The sequence below is a fragment of the Microcaecilia unicolor genome, chromosome 3 (assembly GCF_901765095.1).
Source record: "Microcaecilia unicolor chromosome 3, aMicUni1.1, whole genome shotgun sequence".
Taxonomy (NCBI): Eukaryota; Metazoa; Chordata; class Amphibia; order Gymnophiona; family Siphonopidae; genus Microcaecilia; species Microcaecilia unicolor.
In genome coordinates this window covers 196767335-196784669 of record NC_044033.1, presented here as the reverse complement: position 1 = coordinate 196784669, position 17335 = coordinate 196767335, and the positions used below count along the sequence as shown (strand labels likewise).

Genomic DNA, 17335 nt, shown 5'->3' with positions numbered 1-17335 from the left:
CCTTCTTATGTACTATTGTACTGGTGGGCAGGCTTTGGTGTGCTATGCCCCTCCTCTTTTTCCCTCCATAACCAAGAGCACAGGAGAGGGAGAGGGGTGGAGCTACAGGGTGCATTCATACTGTACAGTGAAGAAGCAGGCCTGAGAGAACCAGGGCGCTGCTTGCCCCGCCTTCTTCCCTATGATATCCAATCATTGCATGGGAAAGGACTGGAGTCAACAGCAAGAAGGATTATTTGATAAGACTTATAGAACGAAGGATGGGCGGGACTAAGATCCTGTAAGGACACCACTTTCCCCGCCTCCTCCCCATATGATATCCAATCAGTACATAGGAGAGGTAGGGGGCGGGCAAGACAGGCATAGTCTGCACCAAGGACCGCCCCCTGGAACGTTTAACCACTAATCAGAACGAAGTGGACCGATTACACTGCAGGCAAAATGGTGGCGCCCAAAGAGCGGCGACTGGGATGAGCTGGAGCAGGGAGAGCTCAGCGGAGGGTGAGTGGGCAGAAGGGTCAGATATTTCGCTCCCCGGGAAAGGGGGGGGGGGGGTGTATGGCAGGTCACCCTGCAGCACGTAGGGCTCCACTGGGCGCAGAGGTCACCGGGCTGAGAGATCCCTGTGTATGAGAGTGAAAACACTGGCAGGGAGAGGTCACCTTATGAAGAGAAGACTCCTGTTTTGAGAGGGGTCGCGCGGTGTGAGTCAAGAGATACGGGGCTCGGGGATCCCTGTGCTAAAGGAGTGGAGTGGAGGAGTGGCCTAGTAGTTAGAGCAGAGGTGGCTGGTTCAAATCCTACTGTTGCTCCTTGTGATCTTGGGCAAGTCACTTAACCCTCCATTGCCTCAGGTACAGACTTAGATTGTGAGCCCTCCTGGGACAGAGAAATATCCAGTGTACCTGAATGTAACTCACCTTGAGCTACTACTGAAAAAGATGTCAGCAAAATCTAAATAAATAAATAAGGGGTCATGGCATGAGAGTGTAGGCCCCTGGGAAGGGGGGCTCATATGCAATGCTCAATTCATTTTAATTTTCTTTTCTTTTCCCTCCTCTCTCTCCAGCCTGCTGTTTCAGAGAGTGGCTGTGACAATGAGGTGTACCCGGGTGCTGCTGCTGGCCAAGGAGGCATGTGGGGGTCCCTTGACCCTTGGACAAGCATTGGGCCTTCCAGGGACAGTCAGCTGTGCTCAGGTATGGCCATTGTGGGAAGTTAATCATCAGTCCCCTTATTTCTACTGATCTGACATAATCTAAGCTGCCCTGTGGGTTATTTATTTATTCATTCTCTTTCCTCCTTTCCTGAAGTTACTATTGAGGAAACTACACTTCTCCTTTCTTCCTCAAAATGTACCACCTGTTCCTCCGATCCCATTCCATTCCCACCCACCTTCTTAACGCCATCTCTCCTGCTCTTATTCCTTTTATCTGTTACATCCTCAACCTCTCACTTTCCACTGCGACTGTCCCTGCTGCCTTTAAACATGCTGTGGTCACACCTCTCCTTAAGAAGCCTTCACTCGACCCTACTTGTCCCTCTAACTACCGGCCCATCTCCCTCCTCCCTTTTATCTCCAAATTACCTGAGCATGCTGTCCACCACCGCTGCCTTGATTTTCTCTCCTCACATGCTATTCTTGACCCACTACAATCTGGTTTTCGTCCTCTCCACTCAACCGAAACTGCGCTTACTAAAGTCTCCAATGACCTACTACTGGCTAAATCCAGAGGTCTCTATTCCATTCTCATTCTTCTTGATCTTTCCGCTGCTTTTGACACTGTCGATCACAGCATACTCCTCGATACCCTGTCCTCACTTGGATTCCAGGGCTGTGTCCTTTCCTGGTTCTCTTCCTACCTCTCCCTCCGCACCTTCAGTGTTCACTCTGGTGGATCCTCTTCTACTTCTATCCCTCTGCCTGTCGGCGTACCTCAGGGTTCTGTTCTTGGTCCCCTCCTCTTTTCTATCTACACTTCTTCCCTTGGTTCATTAATTTCATCCCATGGCTTTTTCTACCGTCTCTATGCTGATGACTCCCAAATCTACCTTTCTACCCCTGATACCTCACCTTGCATCCAGACCAAAGTTTCAGCGTGCTTGTCAGACATTGCTTTCTGGATGTCTCAACACCACCTGAAATTAAATATGACCAAAACCGAGCTTCTCATTTCCCCCACCCCAAACCCACCTCCCCGTTCCCCTCGTTTTCTATTTCTGTTGATGGCTCTCATTCTCCCTGTCTCCTCAGCTCGAAACCTTGGGGTCATCTTTAACTCTTCTCTCTCTTTCTCTACTCACATCCAGCAGATCGCCAAGACCTGTCGTTTCTTTCTTTACAACATCCGTAAAATCCGCCCCTTTCTTTCCAAGCACTCTACCAAAACCCTCATCCACACCCTTGTCACCTCTCGTTTGGACTACTGCAATCTGCTTCTTGCTGGCCTCCCACTTAGTCACCTCTCCCCTCTCCAGTTGGTTCAAAACTCTGCTGCCCATCTCATCTTCCGCCAGGGTCGCTTTACTCATACTACCCCTCTCCTCAAGTCGCTTCACTGGCTCCCTATCCGTTTTCGCATCCTGTTCAAACTTCTTCTACTTACCTATAAATGTACTCACTCTGCTGCTCCACAGTATCTCTCCACATTCGTCCTTCCCTACACCCCTTCCCAGGATAAATCCTTCTTATCTGTTCCCTTCTCCACTACTGCCAACGCCAGACTTCGCTCCTTCTGTCTCGCTGCACCCTATGCCTGGAATAGACTTCCTGAGCCCCTACGTCTGCCCCATCCTTCACCATCTTTAAATCTAGATTGAAAGCCCACCTCTTTAATATTGCTTTTGACTTGTAACCACTCCCCCACATTAATTGATTTGTTTGCTTTATTTTTTGTATATTAGATTGTAAGCTCTTTGAGCAGGGCCTGTCTTTCTTCTATGTTTGTGCAGCGCTGCGTACGCTTTGTAGCGCTATAGAAATGCTAAATAGTAGTAGTAGTAGTAGTAGGATTTTAATGGAAGAAGTAACTAACTTGTTAGTCTCTCTCACACACACAAAAGGAGTGACACAGGCTGCACATACTGCAGCAGGACGTTTGTCCACTTCTACCCTATCTGAGATAATATTTAACCATCTCTCTGACCTCATTTGCACCCTTCTTTAAATTAGTCACCTTACTTTCTAACTCCTCTTACCTATCTATATGTTCCATCTTCGCTTATACCCTAAGCTGTCTCTTATGTATTGTGTTGACATTGTAAGTATTATACTGTCATACTTTGTATTGTTATTTGAATATTTTTACTGCTTTAATTGTCTATTGCTCATGTTTGATTTATTCTTACTGTACACCACCTTGAGTGAATTCCTTAAAAAAAAGCAGTAAATAAATCCTAATAGATAAAATAAATTTATACCCCACATTTTCCTGCACAATTTTGAGTTCAAATCATAATGTACTTATTTAATTCACAGACCCCCAACATGTGCTTGTCACGTGGCTTCAGAACCAGCATGAGAAAGTCCAGCTCTAATCCAGCTCCTACAAAGAGGGAGGAGAAGAAGGAGGAGGCCCAACCCAGCCAGAAATCCCTTGTGACCGATGACTTCTTCAATCGGTTTGACCAAGACTGTAGGAACAAAGCCACTTTCAGCCAGGTGGTGGATGTTTTCTGCAAGAAAGATGTGCGTCGGCGGGGTCACGTGGAGTTTATCTACGCAGCTCTGCAGAAAATGCCCGAATTTGGGGTGGAGCGTGACCTCCGTGTTTACAATGCTCTGCTGGATGTGTTCCCAAAAGAAGTGTTTGTGCCCCAAAATTCCTTCCAGCGGATGTTCAACCACTATCCCCGGCAACAGGAGTGTGGTGTGCAGGTTCTGGAGCAGATGGAGAACTATGGTATGCAGTAGTGCGAGATGTACATATAGTTAAAGCTGTGCTGAATAGCATATTTTACTATTTGGCCGAATCCGAATAATGGATGTTCAACTTTGATGTAACAAATAATAAAAGAAGCAACATGAAATCAGAGATTGAGTGTTTATTTCAGTAGGATTTAGCACAGTAGAGCCCTAGATTATTCATATTTAAATTGCTATTTGGCTGAATATGAATAACGTATGGGGGCGAATCAAATCGAATACAAATATTCGGTACAGCCTTAATTGTAGTACACACTCGGATGAGGCTTTGTGCCATTGGTAGATGCCTGACTGTTCAGACAGATGGCCTGCCTGCTTGCCTTTGACCTAAGCCCTCCTCAGATTCTTGCAGGCAAGTCATGTGTCTGCTGCACAGGGTCCCGTTCCATGAAGCATGCCATTGCTGTGCTCTGATTTAACGTTCCCTCTGCAGGAATCCTCCCGGATGCTGAGACCAGGTTTCTCCTGTTGCAAATCTTTGGGCGGAAGAGTCACCCGTTCCTGAAGTACCGACGCATGATGTACTGGTTCCCCAAGTTCCAAAACCTCAATCCGTACCCAATGCTGGAACCCCTGCCTCAAGATCCTGTTGATATTGCAAAGCTGAGCCTACAGAGAATCTCAGCAGATTTGGATGCCAGGATCACAGTTTATCAGGTACAGACAAGACATCTTTATTAACTTGCTTCTTACAGGATAATTTCAGGATTCTGGTCTGCAGCAATTTAAGCTGCTGTGGCCTTGGGTTAACCTGTGAAAGATCATCCGAGGGCTGTTTCTCTTCAGTTGAAGCTTTGAGGAAAAGTCAAACCTGTTTCCTTTGTTAATGTAGGGGGTGGGGGGAGTTTCTCTTGATGAAGCTACAAAGCAGTAAATTTAATACGAATTGGAGAAACTTTTTCTTCACTCAATGTGTAATTAAACTCTGGAATTCGTTGCCAGAGAATGTAGTAAAGGTGGTTAGCTTAGCAGGGCTTAAAAAAAAGGTCTGGACAGCTTCCTAAAGGAAAAGTCGGTAGACCATTATTAAATTGACTAGGGGAAAATCCACTGCTTATTTCTGGGATAAGCAGCATAAAATGTATTGAACTTTTTTGGGATCTTGCCAGGTATTTGTGACCTGGATTGGCCACTGTTGGAAACAGGATGCTGGTCTTGATGGACCTTTGGTCTGTCCCAGTGTGGCAATACTTATGTATTGAAGAGCCTGATTCAGAAAGGATCAGCCCTGTGGAAGAAACTGTAACAGGCTGTATCACCCAGAGCTGGCCCCCCTGGGCTTGATTTTCATGCTTTACCTAGTTAGATCTCCTTTGCTGGATGTTTTTTTTTTTTCTTCTGAGGACCCACTTTGCTCATTGAAAGAGTTGGGAGATTGTGCCTGTTTTCCAGAATTACAGAATTTATAGCACTTTGTCAGGAGAGCCTCAGTGCCCTCTCACTAACTCTTTTCACTCCACCTTCCTACCTACAGATGCCTTCGGTGGAGGAGGAGACCGGCATAACATACCCGCATATTGTAGGTAAGTCTGAATTCTATGAGGATGGCAAAGTACCACCTTCTGCTAATTCCAATACTGAGGCCTCACACAGCTATGACACTGACCTTAACCCTGCCATTCCAGTACCCAGTCACCCCCCCCCCCCCACCTACCTCTGCCAATGCAGCACCCCCTGCTATTCCAGTACTGCGCTCCCCTCCCCATTTCTGCCATGCCCCTCCAGTGTAGTTTTTTTTTTTTTTATCGACAGAGTTAAGAGCTGCATTATCTGAGCTTCTTGCCTGAAAATTGCACAGACAAGCATTCACCCATGTTCCTATTTCTGCAGGAATTCAGAGCCCAGAGCAACAATCCCTGCTGCAGAAGCACAGCCAGGACAGACCTGTGTACATAGAGGGTCCCTTCCCACTGTGGCTGAAGAAGACCTGTGTCTATTACTATGTGTTGCGAGCAGAGTTGTCACCACCAGGGGAAAAGGTATCTCTTACCAAGATGTCTAAGGCCAGGGTTTAAGAACTGTTTGCAGCTGGCAGAGTGTCATCAGCGTAGACAGCACTGTCCAAGATAAATGGAGCCTTATGACGATTTAGCAGATGATAAGATCAACGGGCTGAGAACCGTGGAAGCCAGGGTTCAAATCTGGCAGATGCTCCTTCTAGCCTTGTTCAAGTGCCTTAATCCTCTGTAGCATCAGGTACAAACTTCAATTGTAAGCCTGCTGGGGAGAGGAAAATTCTAACTGTACCTAAATATAATGGATTTTGAGCTTGGGTGTGAAAATGTGAATAATTCAAATTCAAAATCCAAAACAGATCTCATGGTCAGAGGTTAAGTGATCTTGCTGAAGGTCACTCAGTGAATGAAAGGGCAGAATGGAAAAAAAAATCAGCCCATAGAAAGGACATGGGTTAACAAGCGTTACAGGGAAGTAGAAATTGAATTTCTGAACTAATGACCAGCTGTGAGCTCTGCATTGCAGCCGTGCTCTGCTTCTGAATTACTCTTTTCTCTGCTCCCTGTTTCCTTCCCCCCCCCCCCCCCCCCCCCCACACACACACACACACACACAGGAGGAGGAAGAGGAGATAGATCCCGAGAGGAATTTCTACTATCCCATGCGAATGGACATGGACCTGGAACGTGACCTAGGAGATGACGATAGCTTTGATGTGGATGAAGGTAATAATTGCATTATGTAAGGGGCAGAGAGTCTGGTGCAAGATTCCAGGGTGGGGTGTGGAGGGATCTTCCCTCCTTCAGGATGCAGGATGAGGCTGAAGGGCGCCGATGGGGGAGGCACAGTTGTTGTGCTGCTGATGTTGTAGGGCACTGTTAAAGGAGGTAAGCACCACTGACACGAGGGGGGAGGGGCATTCTGAGTAGTCTTCGCCTAGTGCTTAATTGCTGTCAGGTGAAGAATGGCAGTAACCCAGCCTGGGTTGAGTTTTGGGGAGTGGAATACTGCTTCAGCTGATGCCTTCTTGCTGACGGAGATGTAATGAGGATGGGATGTTTTGTTTACCCCCCCCCCCCCCCTCCCGTGTTTCAAAGGATGATTCCTGCCCCGGTCTCTTGGGTGATAGAATGGAGGTTTCTTGTCCCAAGCGGTTATAATTTGGAGTCTGAGCCCTGCTCATCAAGCTGCTGATTAGCGCAGAGTAGACAGTATCACTTCGTTAGGCATGTTTTTTTTTTCTGAAAGGCAGCCGGATCCAGACTATGGAATGGTGGTATTTGCTGTCGGGGCTTCTGGTTCTACTTTAGAACCATCAAGTGGACGCAGCCATATTTACCCTCCTTTTTTCCCTGCTCAAAGAGTGAAGAAGAGTCAGACAGCACTCTTGGGGCTTAAAAGCTATGGGAGGGGCAGTAGAAAAGCGCAGAAACCCCCAGGCATGCTCACAGAATATGCTAGCTCTGTCTGCTGCATCACCAGGAAGAGTGCTTGCATTCCCCTGCTGGTCTGGCAGCTCATCTGGTTTGTGATATTACAGCTGGCATGAGATTCCTGGTAATGCCCCAGTAATAAAGCGGCAGCTGTTCTGAGAATCGGGAGACTGTGTGATTCTTTGAGTTCACTTAGCCTTCTGCGGGAATGAAAACAGCATCCATTTCTCTTTCTTGTGAATCTGTTCCTAATACCTGTTTCTCCCCTTCTTATCCCCTATCCCCATCTCCGCGCTGTCAGTGGAGGAAGGCCTCATCTTCGCCATGTGTATGGTTGGCTCCGGAGACCAGGCCACGCTGGCTAAATGGATCAGTGGACTGCAGGAAACTAATCCGATCCTGGGCCATATCCCTGTGGTGTTCCGCTTGGAATCCAGCCCCCATGAGATCCAGGCTGTGCCAGAGGTGGAGGAGACTGACGAGGAAGAGGCCATTCAGAGTCAGAAGATGACGCAGTAACTGCCTGCCCAGCACCCCTCGGCTCTTTACAGACTCTGGGAGCAGCTCTCAGTTTAAGCTGCGTTATTTTCTGTTTCATTTTAATGCATAATATGTATAGTACACCGTGAAGTGAACCTGCTTGTATTACAATATATTGAGAAAAGAAGAGGAAACATGGCAGCCTATAAGTCTTTTGTGTGATTCCGGATCAGTAGATCTTCCACAGATTAAAGCACCCTTGCTGGTATGGTGCATGTCTGTACTGGGGCAGTTTCAGATCCTGCTTGGGTAACCTAGGGTGTAATGCAGTGATTCTCAAATCTGTCAGGTTTTCAGGATATCCACAATGAATACTCATGAGATAGATTTGCATGAGGTGGAGGCAGTGCATGCAGATCTCTCTTATGAATATTGTGGGTATCCTGAAAGCCTGCCTGGCTGGGGTGCCTCCAGGACCAGGTTTGGGAACTACTGGTGTAGTGGATACTGAGGGGAGGGTGGAGCTATAGAGGCTAGGACAGGATTTCTCAACATAGTCCATGGAACACAGGTTTTCAGAATGCCTACAATGAATATGCATGATATATATTTGCATATAATGAGGGCAGTGCATGCAAATGTAGCTCATGTATATGCATGACTGGTTAGGTGTATCCCAAGGACTGGGTTAGGAACCCCATGGCCTAGGAGAGTGGTTAAGCTGCTGAGGCTTGGGGATCCTTCCAGCTCAGCTATTTATAATATGAGTTCAGAGTAGGTAAGGAGGGGGGCAGGGGCAAAATGTAGCAATTTTGGATGGGCGATTGTATGAGTGCTTACTGGTGTGTGTAACCCCCGTCACACACCCTCAGTGTCTAAATTCCTGTACCACCTTATTTATACAATACATACTCATCTGTACTTCCTCACAAATGTAACACACCAGGTAGACTTGGGGAGCCTGTGTGCCTCTTACAGCACAATCCTAAATAAAGCCTCTTGAACGTCACTTGTAATGCATCCAGTGTTGTTATAGAATAAATTCATGCACAGTTGGGGGAGAGGGGGTGAACAGCTGCTGCAGCCTCTTACAGAGCATAAGCAACAAGCACATCCCATTCTGGTTTTCTTATATTTTGTCCTTGTGATGACTTATACCGTGGCAAAACTGGAAATACAGAGAGGCAAAATAATAGAATTTAGTAACATCCAAAACTTATTAATTAGCATTATAATTGTGTTCGTATTTGGTTAATGCTCCCAGGTTTCAACCTACTTAATGTTGGATGTGGAATAGAAATGTCATAAATAAGTAAAGAAATAAATAGAAACTTTAAATGTTAAGCACCTGATTTTCATAACATGAGGTCAGTTTTAGTGGTGCTTTACCAGGAGAAAAAAATGTCTGCATGAATACATGTGTTAGGGGGGATCTCTATAATAACCAGCCCCTTCAAATAATACGCTGATTATGATTTATAGCAAATTACTACTCAACCTATGGAAAGTATTCCATTATTATGCTTTCTCTGTGTACATCCGTATGCTGCACAAGCAGGCTTACTTGAAAATATAAGTGAAAAATGCCACCAACAATAAAGAAGGACAAAGTGGATGCAGCAAATCCTAGGTTGGTTTGTTTGCCTTTGCTTTGTTTTGAGTGTACACAGAGCCATAGCTGTGCAGGGAAGCGGAAACAGACTAATCCAAACAGCTTCAACCTTTTGACGTAATGCCGTATTCGCTTCTCTGGAAGTGGCTGGTCAGTCTTTAACGTCATTTCCGGCAATAATCGCAAGCGCGGGTGGGCGTGAAAAGCGTCCCCTCCTCGGCTCAGCCTCAGACTTTTCCGGCCGGGAGAATGGCGGAACACCGAGGCCTCGCTGAGGATGAGGAGGAGCCCGGGGGCGGGAGGAAGGCCCGAGGTAGACCACGTTTGACGGACACGGATCGGGCCCGGCGCCGCCTGGAGTCCCGCAAGAAGTACGACGTCAGGCGCGTGTACCTGGGTGAAGCGCACGGGCCCTGGGTGCAGCTCCGCAGGAAGAGCGGCTGGAGCGATGCCAAACTGGCGGCCTACCTCATCTCTCTGGAGAAGCAGCAGCGGGAGGCGCACAGGGGGTGAGACTCATACACCCCCATCCCAGACTCCCACACATTATACACCCCCAGCCCAGCCCCTCCACACCCCACCTCATCTCTCTGCAGAAGCAGCAGGGGGGTGAGACACAGACTCTCTCCACACTTATTATACTTTCTTATCATAGACCTATGCACTCCCCCACCCCAGCAGTGGGAGGCACGCAGGGGGTGAGACACCCCATCCCAGACCACCATACGCCACCCCTACAAATCCTGCATGCACACAACCTGCCCCGGTGCATGTAGACGTAACCCAGTCACTGCATGCACCTATTTACATGTCGCACACCCCACTGTGTGCCCTCCACGCCATACACTCTGTACATATCTGAATGCATCCACCCCACTACATTCATTTCATACACCCTTCTCTCTTTTTTATATTTTCATAAAACAAAATAAAAACTTCAAGTATAAGAAGTAGTCCAAAATCGCAACATCTGGCAGTACATGTGTCTTCTTCAATGCTTGTATTAACAAGCATCATAGAAAATTCTCAACCCACAACAAAAAACATCAACTATCCCTTCCCCCCCAACCATAATCAGAAGATATCCCTCACCCCACTTTTGCATTGGCACATATCAAAAGGTTGCAGTTCTCCATTCTTGAAATCTTCTCTATCTCTTTTCAAAACAGAAGTACTTGAGTTCTGTCAAACGATACATATACCAGCTATAAAGCTTTTCCACTGCCACCTTCCAGGCCAGGGTTGTTGGTTGGTTCCATCGTGACACGAATGTCAATCTTGTACCCACTATGCCCAACCGCAGCAACAAATCCTCCCCTTCATCCAACCCAGGGATAGGACGATCGAGTGAACATCACTGAGGGGGAAATCGGACTTTTGTAAGATCTGAGTTAAAAACGGTTCTGATCTCCCTCTTGTGTTCTATGAAATTTGTAGTTCTGTTCTGTTTCACTTATGTTTATATTTACTGTAAACCTCTCTGACAGCTGCTTTAAGAACAATATATCAAGCGCTATTAAACTCGAACCCCCCACCACATACAAAGGTATGTTCATACACCCTTCTTATACCTTCACCCCAACATATGCTATCTCCTGCCTCATCTTGTTGAAAGAAAGAGAGGAACTTCCCCCCCCCCCCCCCCCATTCCACTTCACACTTAATTTCCTTGGGGGAAAAGAGCATATGGGTGAGTTGGAGGAATAAGAGAAAACCCTGCCATACCTCTCCCCTCCACCTCATTATTATCTCTCTGGAGAAGGGTCAGTGAGCAGGCTGGTGGAAGAGTTAATTGGAAGGGGTAATGAAAGAAAGATCCTGCATTCTCTCATCACCCACCTAGGTCCCTCCCTTGCCCTACCTCCCTTCCCTAAATGAGGAGCAGTGAGCAGGCCAGAGATGGGTGAGAGACAGCAAGATTTGTGGTGAGCTGGTTGTTCTTTCAGCCATGTATTTTCTTATCTCCTTGGTATATGATTCGTTTCAGGCAACCTTGGGAGCAGATTCCGAAGAAATCCAAGCGCAGGAAACGTGAGTGAGCTAGCATTAAGGATGGGACTGCAATCGCTTAGTCATACTTTGTTTTGTTCACTGGCATGGTGCCTGAGTGACCACACAGCTGAGAGAGTAAGGGCACTCTGCCTCTGCTTTTGGATGTTATCTTTTCTTGACTGTGGGGGTTGGGGTTATGAGGGTGATGTAATGATTGCTCTGTATGCTCTGCAAATTGTTTTACTGGGTTTCTCATGTCTGCAGTGTTTCTGTTAACTTTTACTGCGGCCTTCAGCTGCCTCTTTATAATCACTTTGCACTGCTCCAGCTGTCCTGCAGTTTGTACTATGCTGGGCAAAACCTATTAACTCCATAGGATTCAGCCCGCAGGATGGCTAGAGAGAGTTACAAGGCTCTTACATGGGTTAGGTAGACCAGCACCCGTCAGTTGTTACAGGAGGCAAGGCGCATTGCTTATGCTACACTCTCCTCCTTAGGCCGGAAACGGAATGTCAACTGCGTGAAGAACCTGGTAATTTGGTACGAGGATCACAGGAACCGGTGCCCCTTTGAGCCACTGCTCTCGGAGCTGGACCCCACCTTTGGTCTGTACACCACAGCTATCTGGCAGTGCGAGGCTGGCCATCGTTACTTCCAGGACCTCCACTCACCACTGAAACCGCTGAGCGATTCTGAGAGCGATAGAGGTGAGGAGGGGACTTGTATGCACACACCTCGCCCCATATCTCTTGCATAGCTCACTGGGCTGAGTAGTTTGCCTTCTGGGCAGGCTTCTGATGATCATTTGGAACAGGATGTGTGTTTTGTGGGGTGGTTTTTAATGTTTGGGTTTTGTTTTGCTGTTTTGTTTTTTGTGAGTGTATTTTTTGTGATGTCTTTATTTTTTTATTTTTGTAACACATTCAATGTATTAGTTTTTACAACGTTAAATACAGGGATTCTCTTGAGTGTGTGTATGTCTGGTTGAGAGACCACAGCTGTGGGAGTGTACGCTCACCCGCTTCTCTTCTCTACTACCCCACAGTTCAAGGCATCGGGGCAGGAAGCTCCAGGTCTTCAGAAGAAAGTTCCAGCTCCGAGTCGGAGGAGCCACCGCACTCTGAAACTCACCAGGTTCAGTGCTTGGAGGAACATGCCAGTGCAGACTTACTGGACCCAGAAGGCCTGCATCTTCCCTCTGAGCAACAGCTGGAAAGCCTGAGCAGTGGACAAGACTCGAGGGTTCGCCAGGAGCCCCCCGAGGGCATGGAGACGGTGGTGTGTGTGCCGGTACAAGTCAGTTCAGGCCATGGTAGTCTGTTTGACGGTATGAACCAGGAGACTTTGGGGGAGATGGTGGCCAGCTGTCCGATGCAGGGCATGGTGCAAGGGTCACAAGTCATTATCATCGCTGGACCCGGATACGAGGCCCTGACGGCCGAAGGGATTCACCTGAATGTCACCAGTACTGGAGGGGACACTGTTCCCTGCAGTGTAATAGAGGGAGTCACTGAATACACGCAGATGGACCCAGATAGCACGATCGTCCCTGCAGATGAACAGACAGGCAGAACAGAGGATTCAGAGACCAGCGCAGGTGCTTTGTTAGAAAGTCAGCTCTTTTCCTCTTACTTAGATAATTTCAACACTCGCATTGGCTGAGAACAGAAAAACTATGTGTGAGGGAGGCTTGTGCTGCAGTACGTGCTGGGCCTATATGTGTGTTTGTGTTAACATTGTGAGGGGGGATGGCGTGAGGTTCTGGTTTAATTATGATCTCTGGTGCTAGGGAGGAAAGAGCCATATGTCCTCAGAAAGGAAGCTAAAGAGGAAGAGGGTCTCGCAGCCCTGGCCACATCGCCTTCCCTCGAGCTTGCGCAGGAAGAGATGTTTGAGGAGCCTGATGGGCCAGAGGCAGCCACAGAGAGCCTGGAGCCTGCCATGGATGAGTGCGAGACTCCCCAAATGTCAGCAATTGTTTACGAGATTCCGAAAGAGACGGGGAAGTGAGTACTGAAATGATTTGATGGGAAGAATTGGTGCTGTAGTGTTTAGGGACTGGCCAACAGGAGTTCTGGAGTGTTGTAGGAATGGGGGAAGCAATATGACACTTGTAGCTGGTGGAGAAGTGCAGGTCAGTTGTGCTGTAGAGAGGTCAGGGGTGGGGAAAGGAGTTGAGGTGGGATTTCATACCGTGATGCACTTAAGCAGGAAAACAATTCTGAAAGTTTTTAGCCTGCATGAGGCCTAAGGAAAGACTTGTAACCTGGGCAATGGCCGGACAAAATGGTGTCCAGGGCTAGTATTGCTTTTGGCGCCCTTTCCTCACCCTTCTCTGTGTGCATGCTCACAGATGGACTTCTAAAGGCAGTGTGGTAGCCCCTGGCTTGGGGCCCGCTTGCCCACATATTCTGGCCGCTCCTGCCTAGTAGCGTCAGTTTGCCTGGGATCACAGAAAGGCATCCTTCACCAGCTTTAACATGCCTATTTCCTACAGGCGGAGGAGCAGACGAGGTCAAGTGGCAGATATCGATGGCATGTTGGAAATGTTTCATTGCCCTTATGAAGGCTGCAGCCAAGTCTATGTAGCTCTCAGCAGCTTCCAGGTAATGCTTTGACTCAGCTTGCACTGCCCTGCGCTGGGGGTGCAGTGTGTGAATGAAGATTGCACCGCTGCTGCCTGTGCTGTATCTGCCCTGCTTCAGGGGCTGTGTGTTTTTTTAGTAGCAGTATTTAATGGTGCGCGTTTTGTCGTCTTTCTCCCCAGAATCACGTTAATCTTGTGCATCGGAAAGGGAAAACGAAAGTCTGTCCACACCCAGGTTGTGGGAAGAAGTTTTATTTATCCAATCACCTGCGGCGACACATGATCATTCACTCAGGTACCTGCCTTTTATTCACTCAGCAGAGACTACCTGTGCTCTTATCTCGATCCTGGGCATCTCTTCCCATTTCCAGTATGTGTTTTAGGGATCAGGTGAATGAGAGCCCGGTATATCATAGGAGGCTTTGAGCCCTTATGCCTAAAATAAGAAAGCAGAAAATTCACGGTTCAGGGTTTGCATGATTCACAGTGCAAGTCTTAGGGCATAGAGACACACCCTTGATGTTTTGGATGGATGTGGCCTGTGAGCAGTTTCCTGCACTTTCCTGCTTCCTTTCTCACCGCAGGTGTGCGGGAATTTATCTGTGAGACTTGTGGGAAATCCTTCAAGAGGAAAAACCACCTAGAGGTTCATCGAAGGACACATACAGGCGAGACGCCTCTACAGTAAGTCCAAAACCCTTCCGTGACATATGACTCGGGCAGAAAGATGTTTCCAGTGTCTGTTCTGCAGGTGAGGCTTGCAGGCTTTTTCACTGGTTCAGAAATTACATGATCCTTCACTCGATAGAAATGGTCTCTTGAGCAGCAGCAGCTGTCCTATCTTATAGAGAAGCTGGTTCTGTAAGCACACATACCTCGTCTTGTAGTCCAGGAGCCAGTAAAAGTATCCATCCTGGAAAAAGGCTGTTGAAGGTTTCGGATGGCATTATTTGTGCTTAGTGTCGAGTGTGAGCTTGGATGCTTTCACCAGCCTCTTGCACATCTGCTGCTGGGTCAGTGAAATGTACTGCACTCCACAGGTCTCATACCTTTCCTGACAGGTATGAGACCTGTGGCTTCAGGGTTGCTGGCTGATTCGTTCTCTCTCTCTCTCTCTCTCTCTCTCAGGTGTGAGATCTGTGGCTACCAGTGCCGGCAGCGGGCGTCTTTGAACTGGCACATGAAGAAACATGTAACAGAGGTTCAGTACAACTTTACCTGCGAGCATTGTGGAAAACCCTTTGAGAAGCTAGACAGCGTTAAATTTCACAAACTGAAAAGCCATCCCGATCCCAAGCCCCCCTGAGGCTGACTGCTCTCGGCTTTGTCCGCATTATATAATAGAAAGAATTTTTGTTTATTTATTTTTGCCTGGTTTAAACTGCAGGGGACCTTTGTTCCTTTTCCTTCTCATGCTCCCTTAATGTTGGGGAGAGCCTGAACTAGTTTTCTTGAAGTGAGGACCCTCGACTTGATATGGGGAGAGCCAGTCGGGACTGAACACGCTTTGCGTGGTTTGAACTGAGCCATGTGGCCACGTCTTGGATCTGAGGGGGTGGGGTGTCGGGCTGCCTGGAGTTCTGGACTTGCCATTGTGGAAGATGGCTTTTGCCCCTAACTGAGAGACATTTGTTGTCCAAGCAGATGGAGGTGCCAGGGTGAGGCTCCAGATGCTGGAACAGGGAAGAGATGGGGGGTGAACTTTGTGTGGAATGAAAGCACTTGCACACACACATTAACAAATGGAAAGATCCTCAACTATTAAACAGCCTAGTGTTTGTGGATTGCTGTAGCATGTGAGAACACAAATTCCATTACGTAGCTTCCCACTACCCCAGAACCTGTGGGATAGTTGTGTCCATCAGCCAGCAGGTGGAGATAGACCTGAAAACTGAGCTGAGACCTCTCTCTTGGCATCCAGTCCAGCTTCTCAGTATTTTCTATCTCCAGCTGACCTGAGACATCTCTCTCTTGGCATCCAGTCCAGCTCCTCAGTATTTTCTACCTCCAGCAGGTGGATGGACACACTTCTCAACCCTCTGGTTCTGAGTGATTTGCGCCTGGCTTGAGTCTGCAGAGTCATTTGGAGGCCTGCAGATTTCTGTGTCTGGTGCCCCATTAATTTAATTCCCTCTCTTCACCTCTCCCCTGTTTCCTGTGGAGCTCTCCTTTTCCAGCACAACAATCTTAAAAAAAAAAAGAAGGAAAGAGGTTTTCTGGAGAGCATGGGACAGAGTATCGGTCCTGAGCCTTTCTCATCTGGAGTAAGACTTGTGGAGACTGTGAGCTTGGGGGGAGCAGCCGGCAGCGGTAAGTCTGACTAAGGTTTAGTAGCTGAGGCAGTTAATTGGTGTTTTGCGGCTGATTTGGTGCACCATCTGAATATGCTGGGGACTTTGGGTTTTCTGACAGGGCCAGTGTGCAGTTTGATACAGGAGAGTGCGGGAATGGGCACCATTTTGTCAGGGCTGACTGGCAGTGAGAAGCAACCTCTGGCTGATCACGTGCAGAGCATAGCCGGCATTTTACAGCCTCAGGGCCTGACAGCATTCAGCAACATCGGGATCTTTGTTTTTGTGGAGTTTATATTGCTCTCACAGTACTCCTATTTATGAAGCAAGGACAGTCAGCGTTTCTGCAAGGTGCTTCAGTTTCTCACCCTGCTGCACCTCTGGCTTCTAAGAGATCTCGTTTAGACCTCCAGCAGTAGGGTTAAATGGTCAGTATTCTCAATGGAGAAGGGTAATTAGTGGGGTTCCCCAGGGGTCTGTGCTGGGACCGCTGCTTTTTAACATATTTATAAATGATCTAGAGATGGGAGTAACTAGTGAGGTAATTAAATTTGCTGAGAACAGAAAGTTATTCTAAGTAGTTAAATCGCGGGAGGATTGTGAAAAATTACAAGAGGACCTTACGAGACTGGGCGTCTAAATGGCAGATGACGTTTAATGTGAGCAAGTGCAAAGTGATGCATGTGAGAAAGAGGAACCTGAACTATAGGTACGTAATGCAAAGTTCCACGTTAGGAGTCACCGACCAAGAAAGAGATCTTGGCGTCGTTGTTGCTGATATGTTGAAACCCTATGCTCAGTGTGCTGCGGCAGCTAAGAAAGCAAGTAGACTATTAGGAATTATTATGAAAGGAATGGAAAACAAAAATGAGAATGTTATAATGCCTTTGGATTGTTCCATGGTTCAACTGCACCCCAAATACTTGCAATTCTGGTCACCACATCTCAAAAAAGATATATCGGAAGTAGAAAAGGTACAGAGAGTTGCGACGAAATGATAAAGGGGATGGGATGACTTCTCTATGAGAAAAGTCTAAAGAGCCTAGGGTTATTCAGCTT

General features: G+C 47.5%; 2 protein-coding genes across 2 annotated transcripts; both read left to right on the top strand.

Moving 5' to 3' along the window:
- Positions 1 to 444: 444 nt before the first annotated feature.
- Positions 445 to 8210, top strand: ECSIT (ECSIT signalling integrator). Its single transcript, XM_030196972.1, has 8 exons — positions 445 to 491; positions 1069 to 1199; positions 3479 to 3902; positions 4359 to 4582; positions 5400 to 5448; positions 5756 to 5904; positions 6498 to 6606; positions 7616 to 8210. The coding sequence occupies exons 2-8, from the start codon at positions 1098 to 1100 to the stop codon at positions 7831 to 7833; spliced, it is 1275 nt and encodes a 424-aa protein (XP_030052832.1). The 5' UTR covers positions 445 to 491; positions 1069 to 1097; the 3' UTR covers positions 7834 to 8210.
- A 1399-nt stretch (positions 8211 to 9609) lies between these two features.
- ZNF653 (zinc finger protein 653) lies at positions 9610 to 15769 on the top strand. The gene is made up of 9 exons (XM_030195286.1): positions 9610 to 9915; positions 11394 to 11437; positions 11896 to 12105; positions 12444 to 12995; positions 13188 to 13404; positions 13896 to 14004; positions 14166 to 14280; positions 14570 to 14669; positions 15114 to 15769. The coding sequence occupies exons 1-9, from the start codon at positions 9656 to 9658 to the stop codon at positions 15289 to 15291; spliced, it is 1785 nt and encodes a 594-aa protein (XP_030051146.1). The 5' UTR covers positions 9610 to 9655; the 3' UTR covers positions 15292 to 15769.
- Positions 15770 to 17335: the final 1566 nt, after the last annotated feature.

Excerpts from the sequence above, each read along its gene's own strand:
- ECSIT (XM_030196972.1), top strand. The coding sequence starts at position 1,098 with ATGAGGTGTACCCGGGTGCTGCTGCTGGCCAAGGAGGCATGTGGGGGT. Across the intron at positions 1,200-3,478 it reads GGACAGTCAGCTGTGCTCAG|ACCCCCAACATGTGCTTGTC; the intron begins GTATGGCCATTG and ends TTTAATTCACAG. Across the intron at positions 6,607-7,615 it reads TAGCTTTGATGTGGATGAAG|TGGAGGAAGGCCTCATCTTC; the intron begins GTAATAATTGCA and ends CCGCGCTGTCAG.
- ZNF653 (XM_030195286.1), top strand. The coding sequence starts at position 9,656 with ATGGCGGAACACCGAGGCCTCGCTGAGGATGAGGAGGAGCCCGGGGGC. Across the intron at positions 9,916-11,393 it reads CAGCGGGAGGCGCACAGGGG|GCAACCTTGGGAGCAGATTC; the intron begins GTGAGACTCATA and ends GATTCGTTTCAG. Across the intron at positions 14,281-14,569 it reads ACACATGATCATTCACTCAG|GTGTGCGGGAATTTATCTGT; the intron begins GTACCTGCCTTT and ends TTCTCACCGCAG.